At 39.6% G+C, this 24,654-nt stretch overlaps 2 protein-coding genes across 2 annotated transcripts in view; both read left to right on the top strand.

Moving 5' to 3' along the window:
* Window positions 1-20,606, top strand: part of hck (HCK proto-oncogene, Src family tyrosine kinase) — a 33,300-nt gene extending 12,694 nt beyond the window's left edge. The window contains exons 3-13 of the mRNA XM_020934664.2: window positions 1,985-2,018; window positions 9,515-9,608; window positions 9,686-9,781; window positions 10,588-10,691; window positions 12,264-12,413; window positions 12,641-12,793; window positions 13,784-13,966; window positions 15,429-15,505; window positions 16,239-16,392; window positions 16,518-16,649; window positions 17,982-20,606. Of these exons, the coding sequence (XP_020790323.2) occupies window positions 1,985-2,018; window positions 9,515-9,608; window positions 9,686-9,781; window positions 10,588-10,691; window positions 12,264-12,413; window positions 12,641-12,793; window positions 13,784-13,966; window positions 15,429-15,505; window positions 16,239-16,392; window positions 16,518-16,649; window positions 17,982-18,184 (1,380 nt within the window). The 3' untranslated portion in view covers window positions 18,185-20,606. The remainder of the gene's footprint in view (window positions 1-1,984; window positions 2,019-9,514; window positions 9,609-9,685; window positions 9,782-10,587; window positions 10,692-12,263; window positions 12,414-12,640; window positions 12,794-13,783; window positions 13,967-15,428; window positions 15,506-16,238; window positions 16,393-16,517; window positions 16,650-17,981) is intronic.
* Window positions 20,607-21,715: 1,109 nt separating this feature from the next.
* tm9sf4 (transmembrane 9 superfamily protein member 4) overlaps window positions 21,716-24,654 on the top strand; it is a 29,904-nt gene continuing 26,965 nt past the window's right edge. Inside the window, exon 1 of the mRNA XM_020934662.2 lies at window positions 21,716-21,756. Within this exon, the coding sequence (XP_020790321.1) occupies window positions 21,739-21,756 (18 nt within the window). The 5' untranslated portion in view covers window positions 21,716-21,738. The remainder of the gene's footprint in view (window positions 21,757-24,654) is intronic.

Below are 24,654 nucleotides of genomic sequence, written 5' to 3'. Positions count from 1 at the left end.
AGGAGGTCGGTTCCTGAGCTCCTCAGAGTGTGAGATGGTTCATGTGGCTCTAACATGTCACAGATGGACTTCGGTGCTCGGCAGTGGAGAGACTTGTACAAGCAGAGCCGCTTTAAAGTCTCTTCTCTGAGCCACAGGGGGCAGTGCAGAGACCTGAGCACAGGTTCGAGTCAGGACCCAAGCAGCAGTGTTCTGGATGTTCTGCAGCATCTCACAACTCGTTTGGCTGTTACAGTATCTAACCTACTGGAGACAAACACATGGATAAGTCTCTCCAAGTCTCCAGTGAAAACATGAGAGTGATGAAGAGGAGGGGGAGCGGAGCAGGAGATGGTTTCCGTAACATCTGAACCTCTTTGACTCTCTGTGCTCCTGCTGTGTGCGTGTTAGTGTTTACATAATTATAGTAAAAACATGAGAGTGATGAAGAGGAGGAGGAGCGGAGCTAGAGATCTGATAGTCTCTTTCCTTCCTCTACAGATAATGTCTGGGTTTGGTTTAACTCTGAACCTCTGTGTTTAAAAAGCGTTTAAGAGCACGCACAATTTAAATCGATTTAAACATTGGATTAGATTACACATTGTTACGCAGAAAATGACCAACTTTAAACTCACAAGTGTCCTCCACTGAACTCTGTACCTCACGTGGAGACAGTAGCTACTCAGGAACTCACTTGGTAGAGCGTTTGCTATGGAAGATAATTTGTTCCATCAGATTTTGAATTTTAAATATGACTGAATTTCTCACTTTGAATTTTGTAACTCTGAAAAAAGATGTTTGAATTATTTTTATTCTGAATTTTAGTGGCTGAAATTTGAAGTTTACTTTCAATTCAAAATAAAAAAAAAAAAAATAATAATCACCACAGATATTTTCAAGCTTTCAAATTCAACAGTTGAAATTCAGAATATAAATTTTGCAGTGAAAAATTTCACAGTAAAAATCCAAGATGCCAAGGCAGAAGCAATCGATGATGTGAGCGAGGAGGACAGAGGCTGTTTCCTATTGGCTGTTCTCATCTGTGGGCGGGGTTTACACTTAACAAATCAATGAGATGAGGTTACAATGAGGTTAATTCTGACCAATCAGATCACGTCACTGCAACATCTCCTGTTTCTTACTAAGTTAGATCGCATCACTTTGGATCGATTGCTTCTGCCTTGGCATCTTGGATCTTTACTGTGAATTTTCTTCACTGCGAATTTTACACTCTAAATTTTGACTGTTGAATTTGAAGGCTTGAAAATATTTGTGCTGAATATTTAAAAGGTGATTTTTTTTTTTATATTAAATATTAAAATATTAAATATTTTTTAATATAACCAGGACCAAACCAGGTCTAAACCAGGTTTAAACCAGGACTAAACCAGGACTAAACAAGGACTAAATCAGGACTAAACCAGGACTAAACAAGGACTAAACCAGGACTAAACCAGGACTAAACAAGGACTAAACAAGGTCTAAACCAGGACTAAACAAGGACTAAATCAGGACTAAACAGGACTAAACAGGACTAAACAAGGACTAAACCAGGACTAAACAAGGACTAAACAAGGACTAAACCAGGACTAAACAACTAAACCAGGACTAAACAAGGACTAAACCAGGACTAAACAAGGACTAAACCAGGACTAAACCAAGACTAAACAAGGACTAAACCAGAACTGAACATACTGAAGAAAGAGTAATCGTAAATTTTCATTTGATGATTGTAATTCTTGATGTTGTAATTTTTTTATTTGTATTCTAATGGATAAAATACACACAATATATTTTATGTACGACAGGACTCATTTCAGAGTTCACAAATATTTATTTTATGTTCAAGTATGGCCAGGCTTGCACAGATTTCTATCCTATGCACACAAATATTTCTCAAAGCCTTCTTACTCCATATCTACAAACATGTTCTGAAACATCTGTGTGTCTCAGATGCCCTCCCGTGTTCAGAATATTTACAATGATCTTCTGTTTGTCTCCACAGGGCAAAACATCCAACGCAGTGAACTCCTCAGACGGTGAGTGTGTACCAGTTCCATCACAAACAACAGGTTTGATTTCTAATCCCAAACATGGCTGTGTTACATTTCTGTTCCTTGGTTTGGAGGGTTTGCACACGTATTAAATATTTATCATAGTTCATAAAGGAAGAAACAAGGAAGGGCTCTGATTACACCTGATCTGATCTACTGTATGTTCTAATAGACGCATCAAGAATCTCGGACTTCCGGTCATTGTGCAATTCATACTGGAAAGGATTTTCCGAAAAAGTGAGCATCAAACCTCCATGTTTGTTTTCCCAGTGGGATGAGTCTATTGTCAAAGTCGATATTTTCTAGTCTTTTGAACCATATCACTTTTGTTTCTGGTTCTGATATTGTCATATTTTAGTTTTGGGATTTGAACATCATAATTGTGTGGTTGTTGGATCCTAACAGCGGAAAACTCCAAATGCAAAAAGGAATCAGATGTGTGTGACTGCAAACCTCTGTTCAAACTGTTTCTCTTCCCAACGGAATTGAAAAATAGTGAAAGGTGAAGGCAATGGGCAGGATTGATCCACAGGAAGAACCAAAAAGGAACCCATCAAAGCAAAATCCCGATTCTTCGCTCCACCGTGGTTGCGAATTTAAAAAGTCAACACCAAAGCGAAGGGCACCAACTGTTCACCAAGAAACACCTTCCACTGCAAAGAGACCAAGACATGATGTTGCTGTAAAACCACAAGAACAAGAAAGTGCAGCTCAGTCTGTTTGTCTTCTGTACCTCTTGATTAACAAACAGGATCCTGCTTTGATGGTGCTTTACATACAAAATGTTCACTGCAAACTCGGGATGATTTAGACAGTCAAATGTTTCCTTTTTGGTCCTTCCTGTGGATCAATCCTGCCCATCACCTTCACCTTTCACTATTTTTCAATTCCGTTGGGAAGAGAAACAGTTTGAACAGAGGTTTGAGTCACACACATCTGATTCCCTTTTGCATTTATGAAGTTCACAAACAAATTTCTCAAGCTGTTTTCTGCTGTTAGGATCCAACAACCACACAATTACAATGTCTGAATCCCAAAACTAAAATATGACAATATCAGAACCAGAAACAAAAGTGATATGGTTCAAAAGACTAGAAAAGATCGACTTTGACAATAGACATATCCCACTGGGAAAACAAACATGGAGGTCTGATGCTCGGAAAATCCTTCCCAGTATGAATTGTGCAGTGACTGGAAGTCTGAGATTCTTGATGCGTCTATGGTCCTCACAAACACACCTGGAGTTGTGTTTTGTTTCACTCACACATGTTTTACACACAAAGCCTGAAGATTTCTAGATACACAGAAAAAAAAAGAAAAAAAAAACCTTCTGGGGTACTACACTATATAAAATCAACTCTGGTCATTTTTACACTGCAATAACATAATTCTGTGAGAACTACAACTTATTTAATAGCAACAGACCAAATGTATTTATTTTACTCATGCAGTCCAAGTATTGTGTTTCATGAGTAAGTTTTACTATAGGATCACCAACACGTTTGAAAGATTAGAAAGACTGGTCGCTACTCACAAATGCAGAAATACTGAGTAATACTGACGTCCTTCTAGATAATTCCCTGCATTTGGCGGCAATGCAGGGAATTATTGGGGCAAGAGTAGCTCACTTAGTTCAAATCCTGCTCTCAACATTAAAAAAAAAAAAAAAAAACATCACTGGGTTTGGGAGAGTGGTCAGAGCGATCCACTGACCCACAGGTTGTCGGTGCAGCTCCCACAGATGAATGCTGTCATTGTGTGTGCAAGGCACTTAACCCACCTAACCCCCAGTTGTGTAAATTGGTGTATGAGTGAGTGTGTGTGTGAATGGGTGAGTGGTTCCATTTATTTCCATTTATTCTACATGAGTAAATACTAGACATTAGAGCCCCGGGGGACCCGAAGCAAACCAGTAGCGCGCGGGATAAATTTTGAAAGCTCACTGCGGGTGTGGGCGAGAACGAGACTGCACAACACGGGAGCGGGCGGGAGGGATGATAAACTGCAGTCTCGCAAACTAAATATGAGTGTAAAGTAAAATATACAAATGAATGTAAGAATATCATGTATAATTTGTGCTAGATATTTTATTTGGAATTCATAAAAACATTTTAAGCAGCAGACATCCCCCCTCCCGTACGCCGCGCAAACAGTCCACCTTCCTGTACGCCGTGCGCAGAGTCCCCCCTCGTCTCGTACGTCTCGTGGGCTACGCCACTAAAACAGAACTAAACCAGGGCTAAAAACAGGTCTAAAACCAGGACCAAAACAGGATTTAGCTTGGACTTAACCATGCCTCCCCCCATATGCACCCCAATTTCTTTCTCTTCTCCGTGTTTGATAGAGTTTAAGAAAGCAAAGGTTCCCATCCTGCGGGACTTGGGCGCGGGACAAAATATCACAGATGCGGGCGAGAGCGAGACTGAAAATGACCATTCTTTGCGGGAGCAGGCAGGAGTGGGACTGAAAAATCTGTCCGGCCCAGACCTCTACTGGACATATAAGATTTACTTAATTATTTCATCACAGTAATACAATTCATTATGAAAATATTTTATATATTTTGCTTAATTTATTTACATAGGACTTCTAACTTAAAAAAACAAGTACTCAGTAAATTCATGTCTGTTAATGGTGGTGGTAAGTACACTTGACTTAATACTGACTGAAGTAAATTGTACCTGATATTACAGCAGGAACATTTACTTAAAAAATGCTAGTGCAAAATGTTATGAGGATTTTTTTTCTAGTAAATATTTCAAGTTCTTTTTTTTTCAGTGTATTTAGAGTTCTTCTCTCAAACTGAAAACACTCTGTTGCACCTTGTGATGTCATGTGGTAATACAGAATGTGCTCCAGTGTGTTTTTAAACTCCACACACCTTCACTAGAATCATTTGAACATTTCAGATCTGGATTTGCCAATCTTAACTGAACTGAATGTAAAAGAATCTGCTGTAAGAGGAGCTTGAGAACACTTCATGACATCACAAGGTGGAGCTTTGGAGATGTAGATCGACTAATAATAAACTGTTACTCAAATGTGTGAATGAAACAAAACACAACTCCAGGTCTGTTTTTGAGGAAGTAACAACATTCTAACACGGCTTAACGCTCACAGAAGTCACTGTTTGAGTCATTTCAGACCTTCACTCAACAAAATAAAGGTGTAGTCATTTATTTTTAGCCTAATCCTAACTACTGAGATGTTTGTAGAAGTTTCGGTTCTTGTTTACGTGGTGGTTACTCGGTAACAGTTATGTTACAAATGCAAATGTTTTAGTATCTTTCTCAGAGATTCAAACCTCCCTGTGCGTCAGATGCCCTCCCTGCACATGTCTCCGCTGGGTTTTATTCTGTGTAAAATCTGCTAACCGTGTAGTTTACACATCTGCAAACATGTTCGGAAATGTATGGGAGTCTTTGGTTAGTTTAAGGAACAAATTTGGCTCATATTATTTTTGGAAGGGTTTCAATTGCATTTGGTCTTTTGAACAGTGAGTTTATGGTCTGTTAATGAGGAACTGGCCACTGCTATTTTTATCAAACCAGGAAGTAGTGAAATAAGCAAATTATGAGGAACTGGGACTCAGCGTTTCTGTTAACCTTGAAGAGGGGCTTTCTTATAATGTTCTTCTTTCATCAGAAACATGCCCAAAGAGGTTTTAGATGTCATCCATTCATGTTTGAGTAATCTAGTGATCTCTCCCATGCCCTAATTGAACCCTTCTTACCATACCATACCAATTTTATTTATAAAGCACTTTAAAAACTTTACAGCTGGCCAAAGTGCTGCACAGGAACACAGGACAGACAATGACAATCGCAGAAGAAGAAAATACACAACACAAACACAATACAACTACTAAAAACATAGAAAACAGTAAGACACTAAATAAGAAGAAATATACATTTTACTTGTTAAAAGCCCTAAAAGGTGCATTTTTAGGAGCGATTTAAACACAGGTACAGACTCAGCCTATGCAACAGAAAACACATAGTCCCCACAAAGCTTACGTTTAGTTTTTGGGACGGCGAGCTGGAACTGGTCTGCTGAGCTGAGAGTGTGAGAGGGGGCGTAAGGGTGGATCAAGTCAGCGAGGTAGGAGGGCGCTGGCCGTGCAAACACATAAAAGTAAATAAAAGAATTTTAAAGTCGACTCTGAAAGACACAGGGAGCCAATGGAGAGAGGCTAAAATAGGGGAGATGCTCTCGTGTTTAAGGGTTCCAGTTAAAAGTCGAGCCTAAATGTAGTTTACCTCCTACATTTAGGCTATTTATGACTCAATTGTCAGAATTTCTACCTTTGGAAAAATTAACTCTTGAAAAAAATAATTATGGACACATTTTTCAAGAACTTTGGTATCCTATACTGGCAAGTCTGGAAACTCTTTAAGAAGTAAGGTATCACACTTAGTAAATTATTATTGGTATTCCTTCAATATGTGTATTATCGAATGTTACTAATTTGAATGAATAATGTACACGTACAGACCACCTGTTCATATAAGATGTTTGCTGCTTTGGAGAGGTTGGGAATGTCAAAATTGTCAGTATTAAAGTATGTATGTATGTTTATATATACATACACTACTGTTCAAAAGTTTGGGGTCGCCCAGACAGTTTTGTGATTTCCATGAAAAGTCCCACTTTTATTTACCACCATGAGTTGTAAAATGAACAGAAAACATATTCAAGACATTGACAAGGTTAGAAATAATGATTTGTATTTGAAATAATAATTTTTTTCCTTCAAACTTTGCTTTCGACAAAGAATCCTCCATTTGCAGCAATTACAGCATTGCAAACCTTTGGCATTCTAGCTGTTAATTTGTTGAGGTAATCTGGAGAAATTTCACCCCACGCTTCAAGAATCCCCTCCCACAAGTTGGATTGGCTGGATGGACACTTCTTACGTCCGTACGTACGGTCAAGCTGCCCTCTTCTCTTTCTACTCTGCTTAGAGCCTTTTTGTACTGTTCTCTGACGGGAGTAGTACACACCGCTGTAGGAAATCTGCAGTTTCTTGGCAATTTCTTGCATGGAATAGCCTTCATTTCTAAGAACAAAAACAGACTGTCGAGTTCCACATGAAAGTTCTCTTTTTCTGGCCATTTTGAGCATTTAATTGACCCCACAAATGTGATGCTCCAGATACTCAACCTGCTCAAAGAAAGGTTAGTTTTATAGCTTCTCTAACCAGCTAAACTGTTTTCACCTGTTCTAACATGATTGCACAAGGGTTTTCTAATCATCCTTTAGTCTTCTGATGCAATGAGCAAACACATTGTACCATTAGAACACTGGAGTGACAGTTGCTGGAAATGGGCCTCTATACACCTATGTAGATATTGCACCAAAAACCAGACATTAGCAACTAGAATAATCATTTACCGCATTAGCAATGTATAGAGTGTATTTCTGATTAGTTTAAAGTTATCTTCATTGAAAAAAACAGGGCTTTTCTTTCAAAAATAAGGACATTTCTAAGTGACCCCAAACTTTTGAACGGTAGTGTACATATATACATGTATTCATATGAAAGGGTATTATGACCAACTGATTAATATTTGACCTTCCATCTACCTGTTTAGAGTAACACTGTATTATTAAGAGTGTAGCTATTATTATGTATGTGTATATGTGTCTGTGTATATATATGTGTGTATGCATGTGTATGTGTATATGTACATATTTATGTGTATGTGTAAAAAAAAAAAAAAAAAAAAGCCGCTGAGTCTTGGACCCGTTGACCTTACAACATCACTCATGCTCCAACACAACAAAACAGAACTTTACACAACAACCTGACAAACCTGATGTGATGTGGAGTGGCTAATTACAGGGATGCACGCTGATTGTGTTGTGGTAGCGCTCTGAAAGAGGAAACATAAACATAAACTTATAAAACATGTTTATACGTTGTTTTTGGCGAGTATAACATTTTCAAAACAATACAAGGAAACATGGTGATCTAAATATGGTATGAGTTGCAGTTAATAGTGTAATATGTTTTGTATGTTTTATGTATGTGTAATATATTTAAATTCATAAAACAATGCATAATTTTCATTTCCATACTCATTTGTACTTGGATTGATTCTTGCATGTTTGAATAATCTAGTACTAATACTGAGCGCTAATATTCTTTTGGTTCTCACCTATCACCTATCCCCGCCCACCACTCTGTACTTACTGCACTGAAAACAATGACTTGTAAGATTTACTAGAGAAAATCCTCGTAACAATTTGCACTTGGACTGTTGTAATATCAGATACAGTTTACTTTTACTTCAGTATTAAGAAAAAAGTGGTTCCTTTTTGTAAAGCACTTTTTGAACCTTGAAAGTGGAAAAGCGCTGTATAAAAATGTGACCATTTATCATTTAGTAATGGGGGTGTAACTGAAATATTGTGATATTGTCAAAAGACTCACAATAATATCGTCAGGATATATTGAATCAGAAGTTCCTTTGCTTAAATGCAGGTTTTATAGCAGCAACAGCATATAAACATTGGGAACTACATATCCCATAATTCATTTCAGTGCAGAAAATATGCAGAGATTTGTATTTTACTTGAATTCTTAGTATTATAATGGAAATAATTCACACCAAAATCTTGTCAAGGTATTTTAAAAGCAAAAAAGTGTCCAAATCTACAATTATATCACATTCTCCAAAATACCGCAATAAATATCGTACCGTGAGATGTATATCGTTTCGTGATAATATCGTACCATGACAGTTGGATATCTTTACATCCTGATTTATTATACATCAGTGAAGACTAGATATATACATAGACTTTTAGTTTTTTTTTTCATCACAGCAATGCAATTAAAAAAATGAAAATAAAAAAATTTGTAAGAATTGCTCAGTAAATTCATGACTGTTAATCATAGTGGTAAGTACATTTTACTTAAATTGATACTACTGACATTACAGCAGTAACATTTACTTTAAAAAATGCTACTGCAAATTGTTATGAGGGTTTTTTTTTCTAGTAAATGTTACAAGTTATTTTTTTTCCACTGTGTTTGTATTTGAAAATGTAGACTTTTGTCATACATGTGAAAAAATCTGCATGTAACTGTTTTTCATCTCATATCCATGGTGATGTTACTGCTCTTCCTGGAATGTTCCTCAGTATAGCATTAAACATATCTATCCTGCATATATTTAATTCATTGTACATGTTTGAGAGCTCAAAAATAACTTGAAAATCATCTGACTTGTATGGCCTGATGGAATATTTACGGAGATGCATAAGACAAAGAAATAACATCTCCATGGAGACACGAGCATACACCACAAAAGTTACAGAATGTGCCTTAAACATTAACTTGTACTTACTCAAAAATGCACGAATCACACAACTTCAGAGGGTCAATGAGAAGAAACTACTACAACATGGTAAAAGTTCTGAGATGTCCAGTTTGTGCAATTAGTTTGAAATGTTTTTTTCTTCTCCTCCTCCAGGTGAAAGTGTTGCCATAGCGCTCTACGACTACGAGGCCATTCACGAAGGAGATCTGGGATTCAAGAAAGGAGACAAGCTCAAGATTTTGGAAGAGTAAACTTTATTTTTTAATTTTCTTTTGTTCTTGTTTTCTGAAGTTTACTGAAGACGGTTGTGGATTCTTTTTGCAGATCAGGAGAATGGTGGAAAGCCAAGTCCATAAGTACAGGCCAAGAAGGCTTCATCCCCAGTAACTATGTCGCCAAAGACACACTAGAGACAGAAGAGTAAGCATCCTCTGTACCACCTGATCTTCCTCTGCTCTTCTGACCCTGTCCTCTGCTCTTCTGACCCTCTCCTCTGCTCCTCCTCTGCTCCTCTGACCCTCTTCTTTTCTTCACTGACTGTCTCCTCTGCTCCTCCTCTGCTCTTCTGACCCTTTCCTCTTCTGACCCTCTTGTCTGCTCCTCTGACCCTCTCCTCTTTTCCTCTGACCTTCTCCTCTTCTTCCCTGACTCTCTTCTCTTCTGACCCTCTCCTCTTCTCTTTTGACTCTCTCTTCTGCTTGTCTATTCCCCCTCTGCTCCTCTGACCTTCTCCTCTGCCCCTCTTCTTTTCTTCACTGACCCTCTCCTCATTTCCTCTGACCCTGTCCTCTGCTCTTCTGACCCTCTCCTCTGCTCCTCCTCTGCTTCTCTGACCCTCTTCTTTTCTTCACTGACTGTCTCCTCTGCTCCTCCTCTGCTCTTCTGACCCTTTCCTCTTCTGACCCTCTTGTCTGCTCCTCTGACCCTCTCCTCTTTTTCTCTGACTTTCTCCTCTTCTGACCCTCTCCTCTTCTCTTCTGACCCTCTCCTCTTCTCTTCTGACCCTCTCCTCTGCTCTTTTGACCGTCTCCTCTGCTCTTCTGACCCTCTTCTCTGTTCTTTTGACCCTCTCCTCTGGTTGTCTATTCCTCCTCTGCCCCTCTTCTCTTCTTCACTGACCCTCTCCTCCTCTCCTCTGTCCCTCTGCTCCTCTGACCCTCTCCTCTGCTCCTCTGACCCGTTCTCACATCCGTCTTCTTATATTCTTGTATGTATTTGTTTTGCAGTTGGTTCTTTAAAGGCGTGAGCAGGAAGGATGCAGAGCGACAGCTTTTGGCGACTGGGAACAACGTGGGCTCCTTCATGATCCGAGACAGTGAGACCACAAAGGGTGAGAGCAGTGACCAGCTTCTGATAAATGATGTCATGAATATCAAATCGTTTTAGATCATCTGTGGACCCTGAGATCCCAGTAACTGACAGACTATGACCCAAAAGTTGATACTGATGTCATCAACTTTATTTTAACACAACCAGAAAGAACTGGTACAGCTGGAGCTACAGCAAGTGAGCTGATTTGTGGTGTGAAACAAGTCCCTCTCGAACATTACCTTTAATCAACAGTTTTTCAGTAATTCACTCTCACCTTTTTGCTGACTAAGTGAGTGTGACATCACCTACACAAACACTATGTCCGTCATTTGTGCTTCATTTGTGCTGCAGAAATTCTTTTATAGATCAAATTCGGGTCAGCCCCCAAGAAGCTTCAAAATGCTCCAAAATGCCGCAAAATGGTGTCAGACATTTGTGCTTTGTTTGTGCTGTTTTGTGCTGTTAAAAGTTTTGTTTGTGTGATTTTGGTTCTTAAGATATCAGCAGTTTTATTTTTGGCCAATGACATCATCCAGCTCCTAAAATGTTAAACAGCCTCAAAACAGGCACACAGTTTTATAAAACGTTTGTATTTGGTTTGTGCTGTTTTGTGTAATAATGTCATTTGTGTGAGTATATTTCTAAAATTATTCATTATTATTTTTTATGGAAATTATATGAGGTCATTTCCACTCAACTGACGCCAGTGACTTTAACAAAATTCCACAAAACTAGTGAAGAGAAACAATCTGAGGCTGTGGAAAAGTTTGTATTATATAAAATAAGCAGTGTTGGGAAGATTACTTTTAAAATGTATTCCCCTACAGATTACAGATTACATATCCCAAAATGTAGTTTGTAACGGAATCCATTAAGATAGTTAAGGTGAGTAATGTAATCTGAACACTTTGGATTACTTGATTTACTATAGAGAAGCAAAGACGAGGAAATCTTCACATAAGATGTTTTATCTGCTAAAAGAAAATAAAAAGCCCAGACTTTACTTAATCGTATTAATATTGTTATTGATAGAAGAGGAGGAGACACAGCATGGTTTAGTCCTGTTAAATCCTGTTAGATCCTGGTTTAGTCCTGGTTTAGACCTAGTTTTAATCAATTTATTTCAACAAAGTAACTGTAATCCAATTACCACTCACTGAAACAGTAACTGTAACTGAATACAGTTACTCATAATTTGTACTCTGATTACGTAACATGTAATCTGTTACTCCCCAACACTGAACATATGAATCAAAAGGAAGTTGCTAAAGACTGATACATACATTCAAGTGTCTGCATGGAAACTTCCTATTTGGCATGCAGTGCTTATCCAGTTAGTTATGTTCAATTATATTTACAGTCTATGATTCTGAGAACATTCATGTTAGTGCAGCACAATATGAGACAAACGTACAATATTCCACCACTGGATTTTCTGAGAAAACTGTAAACAGGAAAAATAAATAAACTCGGTGACCAGTAAGTACTAATACAATATTGTAACAGTCTCGTAGCTGTATGTTATGAATAGCTGCAGTCTGACTCTGTACAGCGCCTCTAACCACCCTGCTGGTGACTGTGTGTGTTGCAGGCAGTTACTCTCTGTCCGTGCGGGACATTGACCCTCACGCTGGAGACACAGTCAAACATTATAAGATCAGGACCCTGGACAACGGAGGATTCTACATCTCCCCCAGAATCACCTTCAGCACGCTGCAGGAGCTCGTCAGCCATTACAAAAGTCAGTCAATAAACCTGAAAGTGTATTTAAGATATCCTGCTGTATTTACCCAAACACACCACAACATCTGCACATGAACTAGAGACATGTGAGCTGCCCCCATGTCAGTCTGACACACAGGGATACAGGAGGATGGGAGGGCATCTGACACACAGGGATACAGGAGGATGGGAGGGCATCTGACACACTGGGAGGGCATCAGGTCTAAGCCTCTCTTCCCTCCACAGAGCAGGGTGATGGTTTGTGCCAGACTCTCACTACGGCCTGTCTCAGTCTCAAACCGGAGAAGCCGTGGGAGAAGGACGCGTGGGAGATCCCTCGCTCGTCCCTGAAGCTGGAGAGGAGACTCGGAGCGGGGCAGTTTGGAGAAGTGTGGATGGGTAAGACACAGACACAGCACCACAACACACAAACACTCACAACTGTTACACCAACACTCACAACTGTTACTGTTCATATGAAACAAAGTGCATCTGCAGTTCCAGCCTGTGGCTCTGGTTCCACCTGCACTGATGTTGTTTGTTTGGGAGAAACTGTGACACAGAAGTCCAGTAAGAGAACACTGCTCAAGTTCAGAACAGACGCCACTCTGGTCACCCCACCCCCCGTCCCACTCTCTCTCCTGGGGTCACTGTCGTTGCCCACGTGGGTCCAGGGTTGAAGTCCCCCCAGTAGAACAATGGAGTTCCCTGTTGGTGCACTTTCTAGTACTCCTCTCAGGGACACCATGAAGGCAGGGTACTCTGCACTGCTGTTTGGCCCATAGGCAACACAACAGAGAGAGACTGTCCCCCACCCGAAGATACAGAGATGCGACTCTCTCGGGTGGGTGAACTCAACACTCTGAGCTGTAGGAAAAGCTAGAGAAGTGGAGAGTCCAGAGTCCAGCCTGTGTGTGGAGGTGAGGCCTCCTGCACAAGCTCAGGCTCCTCCACAGTGAAGTGATGTTCCATGTCCCTACAGCCAGACACTGAAACAGAAATAGAAGCCCCTACCTTAGACCACCGCCCAGTCATCTCTGCATTGCATCTACCCCTCTGCACCTGCCCTTTCTGCACCTGTCACCTCTGTGGAGGGGGTGTCTTCAGTTTGGACTGAGCTCAGTCAGGCCACGTGGGCAAAAGCCTGTTTTCACATCTATAAAAGAGTAATAACAATATTTTTCAATACATCTCACCTCTCTACATATGGAGCCCACCATGTCTCACCTCTGGTATGCCTACTACAGTTTGAGAAAAACTGCTCTATGTATAAACAATCTGTTTTTACTGGTCTGCTGAAATAAAAATAATGCATTTTAGGCACTGTAGTAGTTCACTAACACAGTACACTCTTGACATCTGATTTGTTTTTTGTATGTGTGTTTCCAGCGACATACAACAAGCACACAAAGGTGGCGGTGAAGACCATGAAGCCAGGGAGCATGTCTGTGGAGGCCTTCATGATGGAGGCCAATCTGATGAAGACTCTGCAGCACGATAAACTGGTGCGACTGAACGCCGTGGTGACCAAAGAGGAGCCCATCTACATCATCACCGAGTTCATGGAGAAGGGTGAGCACAGCAGAGGGTTAAAGGGACACTGTGGAACCTTTACACCACCTTCTCGTCTCCAAGGAGATGTTAGTGCTCTGCCTGGAATGTTCCGCAGTATGGCTTCAAACTTATCCATCGTGCATGTGTTCAGTCAGAGGTGTTTTGAAGGCTCACAGATGCTTTGAAAAACATGCTTTCTTACTGTGGTCAGCTTCACCTTCACCTGTAACCTGTAACTGGCTGATGTTGCCACCTGTTTGTCTCCATGGAGATAGACTAGTTTAATGCCTTACTGTGGAACATTCTTAGCAAAGCAGTAACATTTTCATAGAGACAGTCACACAATGGACCATCCTCTAGAACTGTTTTGTTTTGCTCCATTAAACAGCTGCGTTTCTTCTGGTATCACAACATTCTGTACGAACTGTACTTAAGAGACGCAGCAAGAATACATCTACAAATACAGATTTGTGTTGTGATACAATGAGCTCTTGGGCTTGTCACTAAGGCTGCGTTCAGACTGCAGCCTGAAGTGACCCAAATCCGATTTTTTGGCCTCATTGTGACCTGTATCTGATATTTAATGACAGTCTGAATGACACAGATCCGATTTTTTCAAATGCGACCCAGGCCACTTCAATATGTGCTCCTGAAACCGATACATATCTGATCTTTTGACATGCGACTTCAGTCTGAACGGCCAAAGCTCATTCATTCGACCTACACGTTATCAACAAGCCACAAACGTCACTATTCTGAGCTGAAGTAGGCGAAAATTGTTAATGAACTCCATGTCACTGAAGTGAAGCACATCACCACTCACCACTCTTGGCTACGTCTTCACATCCACATGTTCCTTTCAGCGGACGTCGCTGCCGCTGCCCCACAAAACACCACGGCCAAAAACCTCGTTCTTCTCCTTCTCAATCTCCCCCTTAAAACAAGTAAGTTGTTCATGTTCTGGCTCCGGTACGAGAGGAACTTTAAAATCTCCAGGTGCTCAATGCTGCGTCCATGTTTGGACAACTTCCGTAAACACAGAGCACGCTCGCTGCGGTTGACGTCATTGTGTCTCCAGTGCACATGCAGGACACTTTAGGGCCGTTTAATGTTCACACTGTAGTTCACATACAAGTCACATTTAATTGGAAATGTGAACGACCTCGCAAAACATCAGATTTCACAAAAAAATTGGAATTGAGCGTTAAGCCCTGCAGTCTGAACGTAGACTAATAGAAATGATCAGGTTCAGTATTTTGGATATTTTATTGTAGAATATAAAGTCAATAGGAAAAACATGTGGGATTGTGACATCATCACATTCTACCATTTGAAAACCACTTTCTTGTAACACTCCCACCAACTCACAGGCTGTGGTTAGTATTTCTGATATAACATGTTGTGGTTAACATTTCTGATATAACATTCTGTTGTTAGTGTGTGTGATGTAACACTGACTGTAGCTCATTTGGATTTGCAGGAAGCTTGTTGGATTTCCTGAAGAGTGATGAGGGGAACCGTGTGCAGCTCCCAAAGCTCATCGACTTCTCTGCTCAGGTAAAACAGAATTCATCCCACAAACACAGAGGGTTTTGGGCGGGTGAGATATGCACCAGGGGCCTTGTCTGAGGGCCAGAGGAGGAGGAGCAGGTCAGGGGCAGGAGGTGCTCTATACAGCACAGTGTTCAGATGTTACACGTTAGTATTTTAAAGGTCAGATTCAGATGCTTCTACTGCATTTAAAAGTCATGCTGAGATAAAAACTCTTACCACCTACAGCACCCTCTAGTGGTGTTCAGGTAGAGTCAGGTTTAAATGTCTCAAGTGAGAATTATTACCACAAAGCCAAATATAAAATCTAAATCTTTTGTAATACCAAATGACAGTTTTGCAGAAAGGAGTGAATTTAAATTTTAGGGTAGAATTTGTGAGGACACTGCTGTATACAGTTTTGTACAGGTTGCATATAAATGATTTTTTTTTTTGGCTTATTCATAGACTTTACAAACGGACACGCTAACCACTGCATTCTAAAATTGCATTGCTAAGTGCCCACTTCCTGTTAAACCAGCAGTCTGGGCAGGAAGGTGTGGTACCTTCATCACCCTTGCTATTGATTTGCTCTTTGGTTGCTATGATACTTGTGATCGGAAATTTAAATATGAGCTTTATTTGGAACCGAACGCTGTGGGTGACATCATGCCCCACTTGTTTAGACAGTCTGTGGGCTTGTTAATAGATTTTAATAGTCATATATAATATTGTATAATATGATGATGTGATTTAACAGATAGCAGAGGGCATGGCATACATCGAGCAGAGGAACTACATCCACAGAGACCTGCGCGCCGCCAACATCCTTGTCAACAAAGCCCTGGTGTGTAAGATCGCAGACTTCGGACTGGCCCGGATCATAGAGGACAACGAGTATACAGCCAGAGAAGGTACTAGTTCTGGACTAAACCAGGACTAAATCAGGACTAAACCAGGACTAAACCAGGACTAACCCAGGACTGAACTAGGACTAAACCAGGACTATGTTTCTAATGCATATATTTGTTTTTATCAGGAGCTAAATTCCCCATCAAGTGGACTGCTCCCGAGGCCATAAACTACGGCTCTTTCACCATAAAGTCTGACGTCTGGTCTTTTGGGATTTTACTGACCGAGATCATCAGCTACGGACGCACCCCCTACCCAGGTGAGAGGGCCACGAATGATGACATCACAGACTCCTCCAGGATCCTAACCAGATTTGGAGAAGGGTCCAGAGTACACAGCAAAAAGTGGAGTGTTAAAATTGACTCTCACAGAATCAATTTTAACATTTTCTCAGGGTTTATATGAGTCCAATCTGTTCTAGAGTTAATTTAATATTTTTGTAAATTTTAATTAAGTAATACTGGACTAAAAGTTCCTGTTTAACCCTGAAATTAAGAGTTATATTAACGTTTTGAGAGTAAAAGGATAACACTTTGTAGGGTTATTCTGATTTAGCTAAACAACACACAGATATGTTTTATTTTTACACTTTATTTTAGTTAATTTAAGATGAAATTATGTACAAAACTGGTTCAAACTGGTCTTCTCTTGCAAGAGTTTGAAGTGGTGGGTGAAGGTACCAAATTAACAATAAGGGAAATTGAATGAGCATAAGGGGAAGTTGAATTACTGTATTTTCTGTCCTATTAGATGCACGCTTATGCCTCCAACCCCATCAAAAAATGACTGCGCGCCCCACAATCCAGAGCGCCCTATACACAAATCCACTCGTAGTGTCCCAGCATGACTTCAGTAAACTACAAAGCCGCAGCACCCACAGCGCATACAAACACACACGGAGCAGACAGCGACCGCACAGCGACAAACACCCACACACACACACTCATCGCTCCACACGGACGAGGAATGGAACGGAGGAACGAACCGAAAAAGCGAGTGCAACGTGCCACTTCTAGACACGACTGAACAACTGAGTCACTGCGAACACGCCGACAATCCGTTGGTCCCAGACAGCACCCTCCCTACACGCCACAACTGAACAAAGCCCAGAGTCACCGTGAACGCCACAAACAAACAAAACCACTCACCCATCACACTGTTGTGTTTCCTTTAAAGTCCAGTGCGGTTTATTTGTGAAAAAAGTTTGAAAATAGACCATTTAATGACAGTACGCAAATACGGTAACCATATCAACTCAAATGACCTCAACTCAAACCCCATTTAACTTAAAAATAACACTTCTTGTGTTAGAAATGTCTCTGAAATTACTCTGAAATTTTAACCCTCCAGTTTTTGCTGTGTAGTTAGAGCATGTGGACAAATCCATCTCGGAACAGTACCTCCTGTTGTTCTGTCTTTAGGCAAGACACTTCACCCACACATTGCCAAGTATAGATGTGATTGTGTGCGAGCGATTGGTAGTGACTGGGAAAGCTGATGGACCAGACTGAGTTTAACTTCCCACCAATGACCTTAATGAGAGGAAACACACAGTTTAATTATTATTACCGTATGTTTCTGTGTCCCTCAGGCATGACAAACCCTGAGGTGATCCGTGCTCTGGAGAAGGGCTACCGGATGCAACGCCTGGAGTGCTGTCCCAAAGAGCTGTACGAGATCATGCTGGAATGCTGGAAGAACAAACCGGAGGACAGACCCACTTTTGACTATCTGCAGAGTGTCCTGGAGGACTTCTACACGGCCACGGAGAGCCAGTACCAGCAGCAGCCATGACACACACTGCAAAACAAACACAAGCGACAAAAAACATGATGGACACTGCCAAAATGTATAGGTCCAATATTTCACAAAATCCACTCTTGTGAGCTTTTAGCCATGTTTAATTTGTTACACACGCCTAACTAACTGGAGTTGTGTTTTGTTTCATCCACACATTGTTTGAGTAACAGTTTATTATTAGTTATTATGTCTACATCTCCAAAGCTCAAAATGCTGTATTCTACCTTGCATAGTGGTAGTTTTCATGTTAACAGCTCCCTTTTACCCTTTGTTTAGGAGAGATTGACTTGAAATCACCCAAATGATTCTAGTGAAGGTGTATGGAGTTTAAAATACAGTGGAGCACTTCCTGTATTACACATGCCATCACAAAGTAGAACAAAGTGGGTTTTTTTTTGTCTGATTGAAAGACTCATTTCTGAAGGAAACAAACACAACCTTTGGTATATTTGTGATGAGGAAACAAAGCTAGAACATAGATCTGAGAATAGCATAATACGGTTCCTTTCAGAGGTAAAATACAGCATGGAGTACACTGCAAACAAAATCTCTCTGTACAAAATGGAGGTTTGACACCACTGGTGATGCAGATGTGAGCTCCACTCCGGCAAATCTCATGCTAAAAAAACCAAAACAAAATATTGGTAACAGTTTATTCATTTACAATAGATACATGGTTAAGTTGGATAAAGTTAAAGTGCATTTGACAGATTAATGTATTTTCTTATTCTGACTTGGTTTGGTGGATAGCACCTGTCTTGTGGTCAATATTTATCATAGTTTTACATCAGTTAAATGGCAATTTGTGAAGATAATTTCCATTCAAAATGCAGAGGCAGTTTATTATTTATTCAATCAAAATCAAACTTTCTCTGTTCCTCAGGGTCAGTTTAGTCACATAGAGCAGAGAAATACAAACATAATAGTAAAGATCAAACAAAGGTCTCAGTGCAGCTCAACAGGTAGTGACATCAGATCCAGGGTGAGGAGAGTAACCACCCGTAGGACAAAAGTGTCCACTGTGTCCTGCAGCATCACAGCAGCCTTCAGGGGGAGCCAGGTGAAGACAAGAGACACAACAGGAAAGTCTCTCTCTGCTCTGTTGTCTGCCATATTTGGCATAGAAAGCCTGTTGCATTGTTGTAAAGGATTTGTAGCATTTCAGAGCTACTAACTGGTTGGCAGAGCTAGCTCCATGCAGGGTTGCCATGGATACAAGAAGAAACAAACTCAAATCACACAGTCCAATAGTCTTTAACTTCCATCCATTCAAATGCCCAAGCTGCACTTCATAGTTGGTCAAAATCCCAAAATATTACACCCAAAATGTAAGTCAAACATTTAAAAACTGCTCAGTGTGCCAGCCAGTCAGCCACAAGAGCAACCAAACAACATGGCAACTACACACAAGAAAGGCATTTTTCTGACAGTTTAAACATTGATTTAACCAAATAATAGTAATAAAAAATAAAAATAAATTAAAAAATAATGTGTTCAGCATTTATTTTTTATTTATTAAATCATAGCTGTTGTGTAATTTAGACAAGTTTTGTTATATCTGATGCCCATGTCCAACCTGGAAATAATGTTATAAACTTCACCAAGATAACAAAATTACAAAAAACTATAGACAGTATAGTTGTTGTTTTTTTTGTAAAAAATATAGTGAAATGAGTAGTCTAACCTGTCACATGCACTTTAAGGTTGGAGGCTAAACTCCACTCCAACTCCACACTGCAAAACACACATGGCTCAGTCTGGCACCAGTCGGGTTTCTTGTGTCTGCTGTAGACTCTTGTTTTTTTTTTTTGCAGTGCAGTAAAGTCCACTCTTCACATGAACATGCTGTGTGTTTGTCCATATCATTAATACTATACAACATTTTTAAATCCACATCTTAACTGTGAATTTTGGGGACTCCGCATTGAACGGTTTCTGCTGATTTTGCTTCAGTGTGTCGCATTTATTTATAGAGTGGCTGAGTTTCTCCTAATGTGCCTTTTAAAGAAATGTTTTTATTGAATCTTGAACCTTTTGTAGTCTGTGTTTTAAATATATTTCATTAATTCTTAAGATTAATTTATTTGTGCACTGTTTTAACATAACCTCTGCACTGATAACTTATGGGTACCATAGAAATGAATCTAACTTTGAAAACACAAATAACATCTCAGTTGTGTTTTTCCACATTTCATTTGTTCGTATCTGTTTGATGCAGTAACAGACTGTTGGGAGAATCTTCTTTATAAGGGCCTGTGCATTTCTACAGATAGAGGACTGAAGCCTGTGTATACAAGTATTTGAATAGAGCTTACTACTGCTTTTCTATGTCCTGTAAATATAATATTGTGTTCCTCTTTTGAAGGCTTAACTTTAGCTTCTCATTATAAACCTTTTAATAAAGATAAGATAAAGATTTGTCTCTGTGTATTTTTCTTTGTATAATTAAAACAGGGTTTCCACATGTTCTGGGAATCTCGGAAAATAACTGACCTGTTTTCCAGACATACCTTTTTTAGGCATACATCATTTTCAGTTTTAAGTGCTTAAATGAAGGTACCATACAAATGAGAAGTGTAGAAGTGTAATCAGCACTAAATACATGTATTTTATATGTTTAGATTCATATACACCACCAGTCAAATGTTTGGACACACTTTTTCATTCATGGTTCTTTTTTCCATAGATTCTCTCTGAAGTCCTTAAAACTATGAATGAACACACATATGTAGGAAACAAAAATAAACTCTGAAAAACTCAATGCTCACCTTGACCCTTTGCTTTCAACACTGCTTTGCACTTTTGGCATTTCTTGACCCCGAGGCACATCTGTGAAGTAAAAACCATTTCAGGAGACTCAGTCATGAGAGAAGTGTGCAGCTTTGCAGCTGTTGACAGAGCAAAGAATGAATATTCTGTGGATGTTAAAATAAAATATACAAAATTGTTAGCGAGAGGGAGATATATATTGATCCAGAGAGAAGTTTTGCTGTGCTTCTCAGTCCCCTGGGTGTCTCAGTCGAAGGTGTCAGTCCAGTTTAATAGAACTGGTCCGGGCAGGTCAGCAGATGCAGATGAGGAGAGGATGTGCTATTTCTTCCTTTTTTTTTTTTTTTTTTTTTACATAATTCCATACATCTTATTTCATATATTTGATGTCTTCTGAAAACAATCTTCAAAAAATTATTCAAGTAAATGTAACTGAGTACAATCCAGCTTCGTTTAGCACAACTGCAAAAATAACAGGTTATTATTATTATTATTATTATTATTATTATTATTATTACTATTATTATTGTTGTTGTTGTTGTTTTCATTATTATTCTACAAGGAAGCAGCCCACACAGTCAGTACAAAGCAGTAATTGATGCGATCATAGACAGTATCTGATTTGGCTATTTAATTAGTTTATTTTTAGTTTTTAGTTTGTTTATTTGTTTGTTTAAGATATTTGCTTTTATAATAAACCTAAAATATATTCATATATTTTAATCACTCATCATATTTTCGCTTCCTTCCTTTGACGTCACTTATGACACGTATTCAAGATGGCGGCCGCGGGGATGGTGAGTGGAGCAGCAACTCTTTCTTCAACTGTTCGCCCCCGAAGTGCTCGAATTTAACCTCAAAATCACTGTTATCAAACTGCGATTGCTTCCTCTGAACGCCACTCGTGTGTGATCATTGTGTTTGTCGGCGACAGCACGTTATTCGTCACGTTTTCAGCCTTTCTGTGAAGATGTTGTCGCTGTGGTTAAGTTAGCATCGGGCTAGCAGGGAGCGAAAGTGTCCGAGTGATTCGTGTAGAAAACAGATTTGTTGATTCTGTCAGAGCTGGATTGTGCTTCTAAACCTCCTAAATTCATTTTATATGTTCTTAAAATGTACTTGTTAACCACTTGTTTAGTATGATCTGACAGTAGCTTAGCTGATAGCTCTCTGCGCCAGTGTGGATCGTTCATTTGGGAGTTTGTTATCCAAAGATTGTCTGATATGTTTTTAAAAAGTATGCCCGAACAAGTAAATTCCTTCAAGAATTCATGTTAAAACTACAAAAGCTACTGTCATTATTTGGGTTTTGTTTTAAGAAAGCAGATCTTTGCCACAGAGATTGTACAAGCAAGTCTAATTTGACTTATCAGATTTATAATGAAAGTAGTCACTTTTTAGAATATTTTGTGCTTTAAGCTCCAGCTAATTGTTGTCCTGATGTGTTTATTAGGCTGTAATATTTGAAAGTGAATTTAAATAGTGTGAACTATAGTGTAAACCAACACCAGCCCCCAGCAAACTCAGGAAGTGGAAATGTCACCAAATCCAACAGGCACTATTCACTTATGTCACAAACCAGGAAGACGTTTGGAAACATGTGATGATAACTTTAGTGGGCTCTGGGATGTAGGATGTAGGAAATGTAGGAAAAATTAGAAAATGTCCAAGTTTTCTTCAGCTCCATGTCGTTGTAGTGGTCCATTATGTTCGACTCATCAACAATTACAACTAGGGGTGTGCAAAAATATCAATACATCACATGGTTTAATGTGATGATACTAGAGCCCGACCGATATGGATTTTGTTGTGGCTGATATGAAACCGATATAATGGGAGTTGGAGCTGCCGATAACCGATATAATCACCGATATATTTAGTGATGTAAAAATTCACTGTAAATGTTGAATTGTTTAAAAAACTTAGGTTTGGCTTTAGTGGATTTTAAATTGGGTTTATTTAGGCAACATTTATTGTTCTTCTGCCTCATATTTCTTATGTAAATATGATGATATTTACACACAGTAGGTTGGCTTAATGGCATTTTTGCATCACATTCTAGACATTAGTGATGGGTATTCCAGTTCTTTTTAGAGAACCGGCTCTTTTGGCTCGGCTCACTAAAAGCTGCTGGTTCTTTTGGCTCCCAAGCGACTCTTCAGATTGTTTTGTTGCAAGCAGGTCTAAAGCACGTCTAAAGCAGGACTGAATCAGGACTGAACAAGGTCTAAACCAGGATTGAAAAAGGACTAAACCAGGACTAAAACAGATCTAGACCACGTGTAAAACAGGACTAAACCAAAACTGAACCAGGACTGAGTGTCGGGACATGGTCTCTATCTCGTGCCCAAGATTAGTCCTGGTTTATTTATTTCATGCCAACTACAGCCAAATATGCTCATTTTTTTTAATCCTATGCACATGCAAGTTTTGTTTTGAGCCGCTGCCGCTGTCAAACTTCCACGAGTCTGCATGCGATGTGAAGAGAAAAAAATAAGAGAAAGAGAAAACACGGCTCCGAATAAAGATCAGGCTCACGTCGTTCTCTTCAAAGAGCCGGCTCTAAGAGCCATTTTGTTCGCGACCAATCCCATAACTAGTAAAGAAATTAGCGCTATTCACCTTTAGCCGTAAATACGTGCGCGCCGTGGTAATTAATTATATGCGCAAATGTCGTAATTCACACGTCTATTCACAGCTCATTTACATATCAATGCAGGTCCAGTAACAAATATACGGCCAATGTAGTCACTTTACAACAGACCAATAGAAAACTGACTGTTTATGTGTGAAAGCTACAGCAGCTAACCCATAACTAATGACCAAAACTAGCTTCAAAGTCGACATATTTCCAACTCAGCGCTCACACAGGCTCCTCCTCACATCACAAGTATGCACTAATAAATGTCCTTTTAATCCAGACTCAAACCGATTGTCCGTAAAAAGAATATAATCTCAATGTTTGGATCTATGTCTGTGGGTGTAAACAAACACACGTGACTGACTCGACTCTGTGGTGTGTTCAGGGACAGTACAGACACACACACACAGACAAATGACTCCACAGATAAATACTGATGTGGAGCCACATATTAAGACATTTATCTGTCTGTAAATTGGATTAAATGAACAGAATGTAGAGAGTCTAAGATTTTTTACGACGTATCACATGCCCACGTGAAATATCGACCCCTATCAGCAAGCATATCGGCCGATAGCCAATAGGCCTCCAGGTACCCATATCGGCAGATAATATTGGGCAACTGATATATCGGTCGGGCTCTAGATGATACAGTATCTATATCGTTGGCAGCTGTATCAGCATATGGTCAAGAGTATTTTTAGTTTTGTTCCTTGTTCAGAGGAAGGAAATTATTTATGTGACACATTTGACATTTTCACAGTTTTGATGATTAAAATGTTTGTGTTTCATATGAACTTTGTACAAGAAGTGTATTTTTTATTGAACCGTATCAAATCGATTTGAAATATATTATATCGAACTGAAAGTGCACTGTATCGAGATATGTATCGTATCATAGCCTATGTATCGTATCATAGCCTATGTATCGAGGTATGTATCGTATCATAGCCTGTGTGTCGAGGTATGTATCGTATCATAGCCTGTGTATCGAGGTATGTATCGTATCATAGCCTGTGTGTCGAGGTATGTATCGTATCATAGCCTGTGTGTC

Source organism: Boleophthalmus pectinirostris, unplaced genomic scaffold (assembly GCF_026225935.1).
Source record: "Boleophthalmus pectinirostris isolate CB_2022bp ecotype Guang Dong unplaced genomic scaffold, ASM2622593v1 HiC_scaffold_2823, whole genome shotgun sequence".
NCBI lineage: Eukaryota > Metazoa > Chordata > Actinopteri > Gobiiformes > Gobiidae > Boleophthalmus > Boleophthalmus pectinirostris.
The sequence above is the reverse complement of the archived record's forward strand: the minus strand, read 5'-3'. Positions and strand labels throughout refer to the sequence as shown.